We start from the raw sequence: 17,295 nt of genomic DNA on the forward strand, positions 1-17,295 counted from the left end.
AAATTGAGCAGTCATGTGGAAGGGCCAGTTTTAATCTGCTCATTGGGGGCACACGGTTCTACAAACAGCACAGGCAATGTGTGTAATCCCAGGCAGTTCACTGAAATTAATAAACAAGCCAATGACCCCAGAAATCCAGGAAGGCCTATACCTATTGAGGTAGGTTGGAGCTGTGGAGAGCAGTGGATGGCAAATGAAAGAAATAAGAAACTGAATTCATAACTCTTTAACCCGGGGGCTTCGCTTTGCGTGAATTGGTCTTCAAGGAGTTAGTTAGCTATATATAGTCTCTAGTGAGTTTTCTGATCGTGCCTTATACAGACCACACCTCTAATTCTGGATCTGAAGTGGGTGTACAAGGGACGCCAGCTAGAGTTTTGGAGCCGATGAAAGTCAAGGGAAGCGAAGGTGTAGTTTAGGTTTAGCCTCCGTGTAGATTGAGCGGGCAGTGTTTACGAGGTAGCCGCCGCAGGTGATGTTTTGGCGGGAGTGTGTGTGTGTGTGTGTGTGTGTGTGTGTGTGTGTGTGTGTGTGTGTGTGTATGTTTATGAAGCGATAGAAGTCTGGGCAGCTAGTGGGTATGAGCGGAGGGTGAGGGGAGTGTTGACAGTGTGGTTTGTCATTGTGCCAGGACCACATTCCCACCCTGCCGCTGTTGAAAAGGGCGGCAAAGACATAAACAGGGCCGGCGGGATTAGAGCCCACTCGGGAGGAATGATCAGGGGGGATTTGCCGCCCAGCGGGCACACAATGGCACTGTCGCCTAACACACCAACACACACTACACACGCTCAATGGCAAAGTTTCACAACAGACCTGAGCCTACATAAATCTGATAAGAACTCCCCTTTGTTTGGGAAGCGACACCGGAGTCAACAGAGGGGTAGTCTAGCTGCGGGCCATGTTTGACGGGACGGGGTGTGTGTGGACACTGGTGGGACGGCGGAGAGAAAAGCGGGCGCCGCAGTTTGTTGTGGCGGGGTGGAGGCTCGCCGTGTTGTGGCGGGGCTGCGTGCACGTGTGTTTTGGAAGCGCACAACAACAGGATGAATTGGTGTTTTTATTCCCTCTGTGTACATTTGTGGGTCAGCTGATGGGCGGTGGACGGAGACAACACCAGGAGCTGCGCTCACGTAACACAACAACTGGGCACAAAGAGAGCAGGCCAGTTTGGACCTGTTCAGGGCTGGCTTTTGAAAGTCAGTGCTGTACGGTATCAGTGGCATTCTGTCAATACTATCGAGCATCATTCTGTGGCTTTCGATACTAAACTTCAACAGCACAAAAATAAAACAAAAATGACGTACTGTAAGAATAAGAGGGAAAAAAAGCCACACAGAGATTTCAAATTTAAAGCAGTCTGTTATTTTTAACTTGGTGTGTAGTCGACCAAAAAGAAAACATTTTACACCGTTTACGATGTGGTATTGAAAGTAAAGGTATCAGTGGCATCAATAATAATATGAAAACGGTGGAGGAGTGAATGGGCCTTGGCCTCCAAAGACTAATTTTTCCTTATTATTCCTACTTTGTTTTCCTTCTAAGTGCCGGCTCAGGCCCTGGCTGTAGCCATGCCTCTTTTGGAAGAGAAGACTCTGCGCCAAGAGCGTCCGCCTACCCTGCCTGTGGTCATCATAGGTGAGCACCAGCATCTCCCTAAAATCGCCTCTCTTTTAATGGGCCCCCTTTTGTCATTTAAAATATGTACAAGTTATATTTGATGATCACCTCTTGATGTACCTTGTTTGGCATACATGGCATGCTTTATATTCGACCACAACTATTATTTACTACCGGGGTTCGGAGAGGAGCAAACCCCGATGGGAGATGATGTAACTCTGCCGGGGGGTGTCGGGAGGGAGTCAACGTTATTGACCCAAAATAAACATTCTGGCATCCTAGATATTCTGTCCCAGCATTGTGGGGATATCTCTCACGCTGCATTGCTTATCTTGCGCGGTATCATACCACATGGGGGCTCATACCAAACCACGCTGACCTTGTGTGGCTTTAACTTTGTCAACAGGTGTTATCGCCAGATCTGTAAGCTTATCCCCCTCTCCTTTTGTGTCTGTCAATCTTTAAGGCAACGGGCCGTCAGGTATCTGCCTGTCGTACCTGCTGAGCGGATACAAACCTTACTTAGACACAGGGGCTGTGCACCCCAACCCGATACTCTACCGAAAACTGCAGGAGACCAAGCACCTGCCCGTCACCGAACAGGTGAATGCACTAACGCACAGACAAACAAATACGTCTACAAGTCGTAAAGCGGGTCCAAAAAAAAATTGTACTTTATCTTATTTTGTAGGACCTTGAATATTTGAGCGAGGGCCTGGAGGGCCGGTCAGGGAACCCGGTCGCGGTGTTGTTTGACACGCTGCTGCACCCAAATGCAGACTTTGGTTACGAATTCCCCCCCGTCGTACAGTGGAGACGGGACAAGCAGCAGCACATCCCGCATCTGGTGCTGGGAAGGGCAACGCCTGGCGGTGCTTGGCATGTAAGCTTCCCTTTACTCCGTCAGCCCTCCTGATCTCTTTATCCCAGTCGGGCAGAATTTGTCTCTTTCCTTGTATTTCTTTGAAGCTATATTCAATTTCCTTAATTCTCTCCATTCTGTCATCAGGCCATGGAAGGCTCCATGCTGACCATTAGTCTCGGCATCTGGATGGAACTTCCTGGGGTGAATTACCGAGACTTGACCAATGGGAAACGCAGGTATTAACAGAGAGTGAGGAATTGGTCGGCATACTTCCAATAGTAAGTATCCCTCTCTAACTCTCTTTTTCTCTCCAGGGGTGTGACTAATGACAGAGCCACCCCGGAGGAGATCTCATCTTACTATCGCAACTACGTGAAACTAATGGGCCTGCAAAAGAACTTTGTCGACAACACCTACGTGACTTCGGTCCAGAAACTGTGTCGGGGGCACAAGACGGAGGACTTGGAGAACGGCCATACGGAGCAAATGGATGGCGTGGGTAATGGGGGAAATGAGGTTTTTGATGGAAGTGGGGTTGAATGCGGAGACAATGGAGGAGGGGGGGCTCTCTGGGAAGTGAGGGGATACCAGCGAGTGCAAAACGACTCCCACGTCCCCTTCTGCCTGTTTGCAGAGAATGTAGTTTTGGCCACGGGGGCATCAGATTCTCCGGCTCGGCTGGGCGTTGAGGGGGAGGAGCTTCCCTTTGTGTTTCACAGCGTCTCTGACCTGGGATTGGCTCTGAGCCAGAGAAAGCTGGATCCGGACTCTGATCCAGTTTTGATTGTAGGTGCCGGTTTAAGTGCTGCCGACGCAGTTCTGTGTGCTTGCGGTAGTAATATTCCCGTGCTGCATGTCTTTCGTAAAAACATAGACAACCCTGACCTCATCTTCAAACAGCTGCCCAAGACTTTGTACCCAGAATACCACAAAGTCTATCACATGATGTGTTCTCAGTCTCACGCAACAAGCATGTCTGCCTCCCCCGCTGCAAATGGACCCCAGGCTGTGAGTATTGCTTCTTCAGTCTGTGCAAAGATGTGCTCAAAGACCCAACACGCCGAAACTAACATCACCGCCAATGGCAGCGTCAGTCAGTTTCCTGACTACAGTAGTTTCCCCGAACATTGCGTAGTGTCCTTCCAGCACGACATGAAGTGTGTACTGCAGGGGAACAACTCCCTCAAAGCATTCAAGATCTCTATGGCCCTGGTGCTGATCGGAACCAACCCCAACTTGTTTTTCCTAAAGGGGCAGGGCCAGTATCTTGGTCTTGATCCAGCAAAGCCCATCTCATGCAAGCAGAACCCCATTGACATCCAACCGTACACCTTTGAGTGCACCAAGGAGCCAGGCTTGTTTGCCATGGGACCCCTGGTAGGAGACAACTTTGTTCGCTTTTTAAAAGGTGGAGCCTTAGGCATTGCCTCCTGTCTGCTAAAGAGACTCAAGAAGAGAGGAAAGCTTATCAACGCCGGGGGGAATAACTTCATCTAAAAAAGTGTCTGTCAGCTGCAGTGTCATGTTGGCTGTCGGACGCCTATCTTAAAGGGGATTTCCATTGCAAAGCAACATTAACCTCATTAACTTGATTGAGGCCTTAAGTCTCTTTGTGGCTGGCCAATGCCATCTCTGCAAAGAACTAGTGGCAGTAGCAGATAGGATAGATGTACAAGTCAAAATGAGAATTACATCTACACTTGCTAAAAGACTCAAAACTACAATGAGCTCTTTAGTGTGTCGTCAAGCTAGTGGACTTCCCTTTGTCCATGGTAGAGCTCAAAGCCAGAACACGTGCCATAGTTTAGAACTACATCTCAACTTGGAACATGTAGACAGCTGGTTAAGAAGTCATTCTTTATCTGTAGGTATGCAACTTTTTTGATTATAGCGGAGAGACCCTGAGTGGAAATTCCCTGTAAGAGTTGCTACCAATGGAGTTAAGAAGGCTGGAGCTAAGATGTTGGGCGGAAAAAAAGAAAAAGAAAAAAAAAGTATGCAGTTATTATGTATGCAGTGTTTTCTCATTTAAACTAAAGATTTTGATTTCTCACAGGCCAAAAAGACCATGTGAAAGGATGTGACAAGTCCCCATAAGTCCAAGCAGCTGTGTGCCAATGTTCAGTTGTTTATCCTCTACGCCACATGGACCTGATTTTTTCAGGGTTTTTAATTGTTCACGATGTGTCTTTCCATATGATCCAAGCCCCTTTTCCATCCATCTTCTATCCAATAATCTATCTAAAGCTGGGCAGTGTTCATGTCAAGATGAGATGAGGTCATATATTTAATTGCACAAGCTTATAAAATAAGTAAAATAACACCAATACTGTTCAGCTTTTCACACAAAGTTAATCTGCTGGACAGCTGGTACTCACTATTCTGTAAGTGATTGCATCAACAAAGAAATTATAATTCAATGGCCTTAGTCGATAATGATCTGAACACTAAGTCATGCAACCAAAGGATAACTGAGCAATGTGACTGAGACAAGATATGGCCCGACTCATAGCCAAACAATTCAAATGTTCCTGATGATTCTGAGCCAAAACCCCTCTCCTTTCTCACAATGCTTCCTGTAGCTGCTATAGTGGGTAGTTGGCGCCATAAATTAATATGCTTTTATTGCAGAATTGAATGTATTCTTTGACTAAAACTCATCACTAATTTCGTTTGTAGTTTGCTAATCTTTATTTTAGTTCATTTTAGTTGACCCTGCATGATAATCGTAAGCATTTAAAGAAAAGTCCCAAATAGACAATGAATATTCATTAACCTGAATTAGGTTAGTCAGCATTACATTTTTAAAATACACTAAATAGGGTTTTCTCAGTCATTGATGACAGTATTGGTTCAAATCAGCAACAATATGGATAAACAAAACCAAATTAAACAAAATTGGGAAATTGTAATAATTTACATTTGGCCATTTTTTTGTAGATTCTTCTCCAAATTGTCTATTTCTATGTTTGTGGACCAAATCGAAGAAGTATTTGTTATTTGTGTGTGTGTGTATGTGTGTGTGTGTGTGATTATGAAAGTCATTTTTTACTCCACTAACACTGTAAAGGCATTGAATGTATCCTGAAGCTACTAAATTTGTTATATGCACTATCATAGAAAACATCTGCAATATGCCAATCTACTAAACAAATTGAATGAGCAGTAATGCGTGGCGTCTTTTTCACTGTTTGCCATCTCTGTGAGATGCATGCAAAACTTAAAGACGGACCAAAATCATAAATCATGGCCATGGTTCCCTAATGATTTGAACTAATTGGATTTATGTAAATTAGCATCTGGTGACGTCATGAGAATCAGAAAAAAAAAAATTGAGCTCAAATGAACTAGGGGGAGCTCTTTAATAATGACCAACTTCCACCTTTATACAGTGGTTCTTTTTTAAAAGTGTGGAGACAGAACAAACACACGATGAGTAAAGTAACGAGTGATGGTAGAAAAAATTGGCGTTTCAATTTCGGTCTGACTGACGCCGCAGGACTCGGCCTCTTGCTCAAGGGCACCTCAGCAAGGTGGATGCTCGCAAATACAAAAACTTGAACCTGTCTAGCAGACACAGGAGGACCATACCTTCATATCATTCTTCAAAGTGGCAGCATATTGTGATATCATGGGTTTTACTTTTGAAGTTAATTACTCACGATGAGACGCTACTACCTAAAATCTCTAATTCTAAGAACTATGAAACATTTGACAACTAGTTTTTAATCGGATGCCAGATTTTACATTACCATGTAGTTCAATGTGATGAACCCAAAAGTTGGATTCTTTCAAATAACATTACTGTATGACCACGTAAGCAGACATTGTTAGATATATACAGTAGATACTGTGCAAAATCCCTATTTTATACCATGACAAGATATTCACTAACTGGTAAGCCATGCTGCTGCTCTAACAAGGAAAGAATCATTATGTCTTCAAAATATATTCCAAAATCTAGAACATACTGTACCTCTCTGTTCCTGGGCATGTGCAGTGGATCGAGAAGAACTGCGTAGACATCAACCGCACATGGCTTGAGTAGTGTTTAATCATGTAACGCTGAGATCTGTGCAAGTGCCGATCTCAGCCAAAAAATCATATCGATCCATAAATTGACAGAAATGCTAAACATTGACATGAAGGAGGACTCGCGCGACTCTTCTACCTAGTTATTTTACTGCTAAAACCAGGGAGGTTATTTGAATCTCTTGTAAAAAAAAAAAAAATCAGAGGAACAGCTGCTTTGTGCATGCAAGTTCAAGCCCATTTCCTTGTATTAGCGAAACTGGTTTTTAATGTTTTGTATACAATGTTTTTTATTATTGACAAATAAAATCTGAAAAAACAAAAAACAAAACTTGAGGAACTGTATTTTATGCATGCTTTCAAAGCCTATGCAATTAGTGTAAGCCATGAAGGTATTTCTGCTTGCAACAAACATAGCGTGAACATCATAAACATTTTCCACTTGTGAACATGCAGTTTGTTCAGATTCTGTCCAGTATAAGATTTTTATTTTATTTTATACAGTTATTTCTATGTGGTGCAGATTCAAATCCACTCCTGCATGACTGTTAAATGCTCGGGATTCATCTTCTCTTGGTGAGTTTGGAAGGGTTGTACCTATAAACACACACACACACACACACACACACACACACACACACACACACACACACACACACACACACACACACACACACACACACACACACACACACACACACACACACACACACACACACACTTTTAGATCACAGCAGTGTCCATGTCAGGACACTTTGGTCCGTCGCTGGGCTTTTAACATTCCTGGTGAATCATACCTCCATGTCCTTAGTGGCATTCTGAACAAACATTAAAAACAGCCCAGATTAGTCGCTGTAAATCATGGACAGTGTTCCCACAGAGGCGATCCCCTCGGAAACAAACACTCCCGGCGCAAGCGTAACAACACAAATCAAACATCCTTCCAATAAAGCACGTCTGGACGCCTGGTTCTGGCCTGACCCAAAAAATGAAGGATTGTTTTCTTAGTGGCAAAGTCTGTTCCCCAGATACGCATGACTGACTGAGCAGGGTGACTCAGTGATCAAACACCTCAGCCTTGACAGGCACAGGCGCAGACCCACACACACACACACACACACACACACACACACACACTCACAGGCACACACACAGGCACAGGCACACAGACACACACAGGCACAGGCACACACAGACACACACACACACACACACACACACACACACACACACACACACCAGCCTCTACAGCCGGTTACATCATCTCCGTTATCGTGGAAACCTTTTTCACATTACTGTGACGCAGGAATTGACAAGTACTGATTAGTTAAATAATAAATGTATTAGTTGAATTTAATTCGTTTAATCCTACCATATAACGCTGGGGGCTCATTTCATTTCACCGTAAGGATGTCGTTGTCAGGGTGAGCGCACCATCGTGACAGCAGATTTGACTCACCTGAAGAGATCATCTCCTAGACTCTCCTCGCGTTTGCTCTGACGCTCCTCCTGAAACACACACACACACACACACACACACACACTCATATTAAAAAATTGGCTGAGACCATAAATATATAGCAGAGAGGGAGGTGAATAGGTGATAAAAGATAAAAAATATAAAGAAAATAAAAAGGCCACTCAGTACCTCGGCTGTGTCTCTCAGCCATTCATCCAGCTCAGTGTGGCTGCCTCTGTTGTGGGCCAGTAAATCTGAGCCTCCGATGATGTGTGGACGACGCTCGGCACCAGGAACCGGGGCCTGGCAGGTGCACGCAGACACACACTTCTACATCAAAAGCTTGGAACGCTCGCTCAACATTAGCGTTGTGCTTAGAATTGCATTTTGTTTCTTTCAAAGTGTTGCGTTGTAAGCAGTTTTCGCTACATGGTAATACAAACAAGTCAATGCATTCAAACTACAAGAAACTACCCTTCAGAATGTATTCACATTTTTTCATATAATCATAACATCAATTGGTTCTGGGAGATTTCTGCATTATTATTATTATTATTATTATTATTATTAATAATAATAATAATAATAATAATAATATATTACTACTACTACTACTACTAATAATGATAATAATAATAATAATAATGATGAAATAATAATAATAATAATAATAATAATAATAATAATAATAATAATAATAATAAAACCAGACTGAAGCTCATAAATCTGCATGTTCCACTGACTTTGAGGAAACGCTTGAAGTTCTTTGTGCATCCATTTCCCTGCATGGGCTGAGGCTTGGCTTTGGGTGGCGCCGTCACAGTGAGAGATTTAAACTCCACGATCGTCAGATTTTTTGGAAGGTCTTCATCCATCTTTGTGTCCTGTAACAGTTACAGAAATGAGTGTCTGATAAAGCAATTAAGCTACGAATCCCATTTACCTTCTGTTTTGATTACAGGCATTTTAATGTTATATGGAAAATGAAGGCGGCTTAAAGGGATACTCCAGTTTTTCGGGGATTTTGATGAGCGCTATGCTAACTGAACTAATTCTAACTGACAGTTAGAACCCAGCCGTCACTAACTGGATACTGATAGTGGATATCTGAATCATGGTAAGATAGACAAAAAAACACATTCCTCCACAAACTGCTGTATCCCTTCAACCCCATGTACATCGTGGCCTTTCATTCTAAAAATAAACTTTCAATGACGGTTGAGAAAATGTATTATTTTCTTACTGAGGTCTCATGTTTGACCTTGCTGGGTTTCTGCGGCGTCTCCAGCACTTTCTTAGCCTCCCCAGAATCTAGTCCTAACGGTTCGGCATTCTAGAGCGAAAACGGCAAAACAAAGGTCATCCAAAAAAAAAAAGATTCAGAAGATATGCTGTAAGACCAAGTGGAAACAAAACAAAACAAAACAGAAACAGTGAAAAGTGAAATGTGGTTTGTCCTCACCCCGATGAAAGACACGTCGCTCGGAGTATCCTCTGGACGCCTCCTTGTTGCTGGGTGCTCGGTCAAATGCAGCAGCTGCCTCGTGATGTTGGAAGCACGTTCCCCAATTTCTTGGTTTGCATGGGATGAGGAGACTTTTACCGAACTTGTGTTTGAGTTATGAACGCCTCTGTCGTTCTCCTCTGCGTCCGCTCGCGGTCTCTTGCTTCTCGATGAAATGAAGGCCTGCTGTCCCCCGGCGGCAGAGCATTTCTCCGCCGGCGCTTCCTGCCGACCAGGACCGGCCGCCGGCTCGCCAAAATAATCCATCTCCAGAGACATTATGGATTCCAGTTCCTCTATGTCGATATCGTCCTCTGCCTCCTTCCTCTTTTGGCCCTGGGCGTCCTGGCGGGCGGCCCCGTGCGCCAGGGCGTCGGACTGCCCGGCGAACAGATCGGACCCCGACTGATTCTGAGCCGCGGCGGGAGGCCGTGCGTCCAAGTGTGTGTTCGGGGGAATTTGTTTGGAGGCGACCGAGGCGCTGGGGGCAGGTAAGGCGGCTCGCTTCGGCTCCGACTGAACGGTGGAGGACTCTTCCTCCCGAGGCCTGAAAGAAATTGTGGGAGATATGGGACAAAATTAACATTGTAATATCAATAATTTCATGATACTTTGGGTAGGACTATTAGTGCTTCCATAAGACATTTGCACGTAAGAAACTTTTCAGAAACAACCATTAGTAATGTGGTTATTATAGTCAAGCAGGTAGTGGCGTCCACAGCTAGAATAGTCTATGGAATCAAGAAAGTTGCATTACTTTTACTGTAACGCAGCCTCAAAGACAACATTTAACTACATCACAATATTATAACTCAAATTCCAGACAATATCTAGTCTCAAATCATGATATTGTCATGACTCAGAACAGTGACCGTTCTCCATGTTGCTGTTCTTGCTTATGCATGTGCGCCCCAATATCCAAGACGATTTGTCTCATAGAACCTACTGCTTATCCATTGCAGAAATAGTCTATGTAAAAATCAAAATTAATGAAATGTATGCGATTTGCAGCGACAGACCGCATTTCTGCTGAACCCTGCTCTTAGCCTTAATATTCTGTAAATATATTTCTTTTGGACTGTGGGGAACGCATACAAATACCTTTTCTTGTTGACTGGCTGGAAGAACCTGGAGAGCGTGGACTGTTTCTGTGGGGAGCCTTGCACCGGGAGTGTTTGTTTCTGTGGGGATCGCCTCTGTGGGAATGTCCTCCTACCACCGCCGCCGGCCTCAGGGAACAGTGGATCCAAGCTACCATCGATCCTTCCATCTAAAAACCCGCAAAATGTTTTTTGTTATTAATCTGCTTCGCTCATACAAAATATCGTGTAATGAGTACTGAGGTTAAAATGAGGCTGGATGGGTTAATCTGGGACAAGATGCGGAGCCTTTGTCTTTACCGCGGAACTCCGTCCTTGGTTCCTCCCTCTGCGAGCCTGTGTTCTCCACCGCGTTGAATGAAGCGCTGACTGAATCAGCCACAGTAAATGCCGTTTCTGGTGCTTTCAATTTGGACACCCCATGATGACCGGCGTTTCTTTTTTGGCTCTTATCAGGGGTCTCTCCGACCCTCGTCGCCCCAGCATCCTGATTCATCTCCGTCCTTACAAAGTAAGGGGGGGGGGGGGGGGGGGTCAAAGCAGGAATGTAAAAAGTAGCTTAGTAGATGCAGTGAAGGTTCAGTCATGTGTGTGTACTTGTGGTGTTTACCCTTGAGATGGCTCAGTATTAGCCACGTACGCCGTGACATTTAAAGATGCTCCAGCCTGCAAGACCGTCTCCTCCACGGCAGCATTCTGAGAGAGTGAAGCACTGGGAATTCTGGGTTTCATTTTTTGAACGTTGGACTCTGAAACTCCCCCCCCCCAATGGAAAAAAAAAATTAAGAAATAATAAAAACATTAATATATAAGCATAACAAAAGATTGTTGACCAACGCAACCACAAAGGTATACGATGAACTATAAATGGTACACCTGATTCGGTGAAGAGACTGGATGGATTGCAGTACTCGTCACATGAGGCATAGATGGCAGCCAAACCAATCTCAGACTCTGAAATGAGCCGAAGCCCCTTTCTGTGTGAGCGGAAATAAGGAAGGCAAGAGAAGGGCGAAGTATATAAATAATATGATATGATTAGCAGTTTATTAGTTATCGCCGTAAAGTTGAACGAGGTATTTATCCTCAAAGTAAATAAAACCGTTTCAGTTTCAATTATCATTGTAAAAAATGAATGCTAGTTAGTTAATGTATGAATTCCTGAAATTCATTGCTCAGACTATATCTACGTTGGAAACTCATGAATTATCCTCAACAAAATGTTCGTTAAGAGTTACGAGCAGACATTATTCTATAGATTTTGACGAAGGGGCGTGTGCTGTGGGATAGAGTGTCTGCATACTCCTGAAGAATCTTCCCCAAGGAGTTGGACCACTCAACGGTGGATGGAGGGAGCAGGAGCTGGGAGTTCCCAGCGCACACGTCGACCACGCAGCTCCGCGGAGATTCTAGGAGGCTCAGCGGCAGCGAGCCCTCCTCCAGCAGGCGGCTCGTCCCACCCCCAAACCTCACCGGCGCGCCCAGCCGCTTCAGCTGCGAACAGCGTGGAGAGAAAGCGGCGTGTGTGCGTTTCGCACCTCAGAGAAACATACGATTATCCACCTGCAGGTGTTATAGTTCCTACAGTAATGGAGGAACTATGCTGCATCAAGGTTAACACATGAGTAGCTGGTAACATTAACATAATATTCTGGTCTAGTGGAGGACACAAAAAGCTAGTTTTAGACCCCATATATATAAATTAAAATTATAAAAAAAAATAAAAACGATATATATATAAATAAATCGGTTTAGAGCAGGGGTTTCAAACTCAACTTACCTGGAGGCCGCTGGAGGTAGAGTCTGGGCCACATCAAGTATTCCACAAAAAAAGGGTTTCAAGTATTCAAAAAAAAAGTAGAACTTATTTTTCCTTTCCTATTAAAACACTATGCTGTCTTTATTAGTCACTGATTACTCTTGTTGAGTCCGCCCACTTCCTAAGTCCTCTGTACCTTGCACTGGGTGACAGGATATATTTTCCTTCCACTTAGTGTCACTCTGGACGCATTGGCTAACTTGTCAACAAACACCACCGGAAGCTGTCACGAGCCTGAGCTATGGTAGCCCATAAGTGATAAAAAGATAAAATAAAACGCCCAGAGCAACGACTCGGCAAAAAGGTGCGTGTGAGAAAAACGCGCGGGGGCCGCACTAACACTAAACTTTGATGTCAAGTAGGGGGCCACAAAATATCGTCCCGCAGGCCGCGAGTTTGAGACCCCTGGTTTAGAGTGATTGTAGGAGAACAAACCTGTTTGGAGTTGAGGAAAATGAAGGTTTTCCCACTGAAGAGCTGTTTGCGCTCTGGCTTTGGGCACAGATCAACTTCATCTTTATTCAGGCTGGGTTCATCAACCTCAGGGATGAAACTTGAAACACAAAATTACATTACCCTTCAGCCTCAATGCAGATATGCATGTGTGTGTGTGTGTGTGTGTGTGTGTGTGTGTGTGTGTTTGTGTGTGTGTGTGTGTGTGTGTGTGTGTGTGTGTGTACGTGGTAAAAGACCCCTACCTCTCAGATTTAGGAGGAGGCAATTTCTGCCGTAGGGCTTTACTGAACTCAGTGAAGAACTCCTGCTTGACGATGGGCTGACAGCACAGCAGGGCACAAATGGTCTGAATATAAACGGTGAGGATTATATTAACTGTAGACTCGTGGATCAGAAAATTCTGTATACCGGGGAAGGGGACACAATACTAGAGTCCTGACCTTGATGGTGATTTTAACAGAAGGCATGACCAGGTGAGAGCAGTCGTGGGTCCATACGTTGACCAGTTTTCCACCCAGAGGCTGCAGAGCTCCGGAGATCAGCGCCTTGCCGTCGTTCTCCACGCACGAAGAACACACTACGAAGCTTTGAAAATCCAAACTGAAGGAGGAGGAGGAGGAGGAGGAGGAAGATGGGGTATCGCGGCATCAAGAAATAAACGATCATCGACTTGAAAATATTGGTGAACTCATTTTATAGGATTTAAAATCAATAGACGCCATTTTGTCGGCGTACCTGAACTTGCTTTGGAAAACCCCAAATGTGACGCTGTCTCCCGCTTTCAGGGTCCGCGGCTGGTTCTCCTGCAGGCGCGTGGTGTTGACAAACGTTCCATACTTGGAACTGTCCTTCAGAGTCAGGGTCTGGTGGGATTAGGAAACCCAAAAAAGCGGAAATCAATCAGTGAATTCATAGGACCTGCTCAAATACATATGGATGATAGATGGACACGATGGAGTGTTATGGTTATGCGCTGCACTTTCATTGCACTTCTAATGGCCTGTCTTTAATATGCCTTTGCCTCTGCAATGGCAAGCTATTTATTTAACTGAATAGTCAATCCCAATTTCACTACTCAAGTGAAAAAGCTGAGGCTACAGAGAAAACTTGATAAATAGGAACAGTGATTAACTTTCAACTATTCTAGAAACAAAGCCACAGGCACTTTTTTTAATATAAGCGCAATACGTGTTGTTGTATGATTAGAGATACTAAAACGTATTGAAAACCAGACACTCTTCGTAAATGTATAATATTTTGCTGCTGTGACACCTGCCAGCTGTCTGCCTCAATATGTTGACTGAGAACCTTTTGTCTCTTGGTCCAATCTGATAAGTAACACCACAGACATGACATAACAAATAAAAAACAAATCCAGTGTCAGCATGGCAAAAAAATAAAATGAAAAAAGAGAAAAAATATTAAGTGAACATACCATCTGGGCTCTATCTATAAACATCAATTCAGATGTTCCTCTGACTATTTTCTGTTCTCAATAAATATTTGGGTGCATTATTACAACTGAGTAGTTTACTATGGGGCAGCAGCTACGCAAAGCTAGTGAAATAGCACCACCTTGTGTACAGGAGGCCGATCGCAGAAAGGAGGTATTTTGTCTACTTAAATAATAAGACTGTTTCTTAGGAATGATGGACAGTCTTGACCGTTGAGACATATTGTAAGTGCACTGAAGAGTTGGTGCAGAGGAGTGAGTATAAATATATATTCCTCTATATGTGCTCTGCATAACATTTAGATTCATATTACATCATTAATTTTTTCATTTGAGCAAAATAATTGCTTTTTTTTTTTCCCTTTGCTTGGATTGGGCATAATCTTGATGATGTATTATGGAAACTGACATGTTCAGGGCTCGTCATTAACAGTTGCCCAGTTGACTCGGGCCGCCAGATTTGGGCCATTGTCAATCATCTTGTGCATCTTGTTGCCCCATTGTCAACTATTTTAGACGTGAATTAAAATGGAATATTCATACTATAGAAATCCTAGCAAAACTTTAACAAAGTTAAAGCTGTGAATTAATTTACAGTTTTACATAAATTCAATTCCAACTCAGCTGATGCATGATTGCCAACTTAGTAACCACTTGTAAAAGTGAGCGCCATGCTGTGTGTTATGTAATTTAAGAGTTGATTTAGTATTATGGACTATCTACAGCTGTCTAACACTGCTGGGTGAAAACAACTTAGACTATCTAAGAATTAACTCTTTTTATATAAAGAATACTTGTTCCTTTATAGCTATTTTGCTTGAAAACATGCATATTGGGGCTGTTATAATGTAAATTTGGATGGGGGAATTTGTGGTATCTTCTGTACTGTTATTTACCTCCCTGGATTTAAAACATACCTATCTGATAAAAGTATAGAAAAATGCCCTCCACCCCTAAACCTGGTCTGCAGCGGTGAAGTGGGCGTGGGCGCGGCTGATGGACTGGTCGTTGTGAAGGAGGATGTCACAGTTCTTCCGCCCCACCACGTACTCCTTACTGGGGAGGAGGTAGTGGGTCTCACCTGTGGGCGACAAGAGGTCAGTTACAGACGGTACTACAGTATTAGATACTACATAATAGATACTATAGTGCTAGATGCTAGAGTACAAGATACTACAGTACTATAGTTCTAGACACTACAGTACTAGATACTACAGTTGTAGATGCTACAGTACTAGATACTACAGTACTATAGCAATAGACACTACAGTACTTGATACTATAGCACCAGATACTACAGTACAAGATCCTCAAGCACTAGATACTACAGTACTTTATACTATAGCACTAGATACTAAAGCGCTAGATACTACAGCACTAGCTACTACAGTACTATATACGATAGTACTAGATACTACAGTACTAGATACTATAGCAATACATACTATAGCACTAGATACTATAGCACTATATACTACAGTACTAGATACTATATAACTAGATACTACAGTACTAGATGTACTCACTGAGTTGTAAAAACAACTGAGCAAGTTGTGTATCAACTAAATGCACTTGAGTGTATTATGACAGCACTATAGTGATGAGTTTATAGCCGTGGTTTACTACAACCATGACTACAGCAAATGTCTCTTGAACCCTGGGAGAGCCCGATGAGCTCAACGAATTAAAACAAAGTAAGTGTCGTGGTAAAAGCCTTGCAGGGATGTGTCTCGCAGCGGAAAACCACCAACGTGGTACCAATGTGTACCAACAGCAGCCAAAACAGAGCAGTCGAGCCGGACATGGATGTCACACGACCTGGTCTTAAGGTTTTACTTGTAATTTACCTCCAGTTTCGAGGGGTTGGAGTATCCACATTATACTTTCATAACGTTTCAATGTGCTCGATAGGGCGCAGCTTTCAGTTTCCAACTGGTCGTGACGTCATCACACAACTCGCCACTACGTGACGTCAGTAGTCTGCGCCTGTTCAGCCGCCTTTTCAAAATAAAAGTCTCTTTGATGGGAAGGAAAAGTAGACATGAGCAGAAGGGCACGCACTTTTACAGGGAATTCAATTGAATATTCCGTGAAATCAACATTTACCCCGAATTCCTTGACGGAGACGGTGACTAACAAAATTCACAAAGTGGCGTTGTTTTTTGTTTTTTTTCATTTGTCATAGTTGTGGAAATTCATTTTGATGATTTTTTTTTCCCCCTTTGCCAAATCTTGCCTAAAGTTATTTGAAACTGGACAGAACGGCCAAGAATTAACACGCAATCGTAAACAAATCGTGAAGAAAATAATAGTATCACAGTTCCAAAACTAACATTTATTGAATATTTGTTTCATTGATCAGCCTGGCATAATCTGCTGATGATGTTGATGATGATTACGATTATGAACTTCAGCAGCTGTCAACATTTAAGAAAGGACACCCTGTGGACATCAAATCAAGGTGAGATACTGTTAAATAAAGCCGTTCTATTATTTAATTATAGAACCCAGAATCACAATTGTGGTGCGGCCCCCCGAGGCCGCCTGCGCGAGCGCCTCGTGTCGATAATGCACATTTTAGTATTTTTAGAGCTTGTAGAGCCTAATTGCGCGTAATCACCGGGTGTCATGACATTTCACTGCATATATGTATGACCGTATGTGTATGTATGTGACAAATAATCTCTTGAACTTGAACTTAATAATTATTCATATTTTCATAAGCGTGTGCATGGTAGTCGGGGGTGGTTTTGGCGCCATCTGCAGGTGGGAGAAGCCGGCACTGGCAACCGCAAGGGGACGCAGCTGCAGGAGATTGGGGTAATGAGCAGAGTCTTTTAGAAGCTGCTGCCGTCTCACCGCTCTCTCCCGACAGCCAGGCCGGGTCCTATTGCAGGTGTCTCTGACTGAGGTTGCAGGTTGCCTCAGGTTTCTGGTGTTTTACCGACGAGTGGGGATGGCGAGATGAAGCTTTCTGAAGCATTACG

The 17,295-nt window shown here is 43.6% G+C and overlaps 2 protein-coding genes across 2 annotated transcripts; one reads left to right on the top strand and one right to left on the bottom strand.

Annotated features, from left to right (window-relative positions):
• Positions 1 to 1,553: 1,553 nt before the first annotated feature.
• osgin2 (oxidative stress induced growth inhibitor family member 2) lies at positions 1,554 to 3,982 on the top strand (the record flags this gene model as incomplete). The annotated part of the gene is made up of 5 exons (XM_080005213.1): positions 1,554 to 1,638; positions 2,087 to 2,223; positions 2,312 to 2,503; positions 2,630 to 2,721; positions 2,800 to 3,982. The coding sequence occupies exons 1-5, from the start codon at positions 1,572 to 1,574 to the stop codon at positions 3,980 to 3,982; spliced, it is 1,671 nt and encodes a 556-aa protein (XP_079861339.1). The 5' UTR covers positions 1,554 to 1,571.
• A 2,539-nt stretch (positions 3,983 to 6,521) lies between these two features.
• On the bottom strand, positions 6,522 to 16,284 carry nbn (nibrin). The gene is made up of 17 exons (XM_080005034.1): positions 16,156 to 16,284; positions 15,268 to 15,389; positions 13,591 to 13,718; positions 13,296 to 13,455; positions 13,098 to 13,201; positions 12,835 to 12,952; positions 11,884 to 12,074; positions 11,457 to 11,557; positions 11,191 to 11,329; positions 10,881 to 11,083; positions 10,582 to 10,750; positions 9,439 to 10,027; positions 9,220 to 9,309; positions 8,720 to 8,860; positions 8,166 to 8,279; positions 7,977 to 8,026; positions 6,522 to 7,114 (listed from the first exon to the last, which is right to left on the bottom strand). The coding sequence occupies exons 1-17, from the start codon at positions 16,184 to 16,186 to the stop codon at positions 7,081 to 7,083; spliced, it is 2,484 nt and encodes an 827-aa protein (XP_079861160.1). The 5' UTR covers positions 16,187 to 16,284; the 3' UTR covers positions 6,522 to 7,080.
• Positions 16,285 to 17,295: the final 1,011 nt, after the last annotated feature.

The sequence above is a fragment of the Zeus faber genome (genome assembly GCF_960531495.2).
Source record: "Zeus faber genome assembly, chromosome: 8".
NCBI lineage: Eukaryota > Metazoa > Chordata > Actinopteri > Zeiformes > Zeidae > Zeus > Zeus faber.

Bases quoted from the DNA above. Each gene is read 5' to 3' on its own strand.
- nbn (XM_080005034.1), bottom strand. From the start codon at position 16,186: ATGTGGATACTCCAACCCCTCGAAACTGGAG. The intron at 13,719-15,267 runs GTTTAGGGGTGG...TAATCCCACCAG, and splicing joins ACTTCACCGCTGCAGACCAG to ACCCTGACTCTGAAGGACAG. The intron at 11,558-11,883 runs GTATGCAGACAC...CCGCTCACACAG, and splicing joins TTGGGGAAGATTCTTCAGGA to AAAGGGGCTTCGGCTCATTT.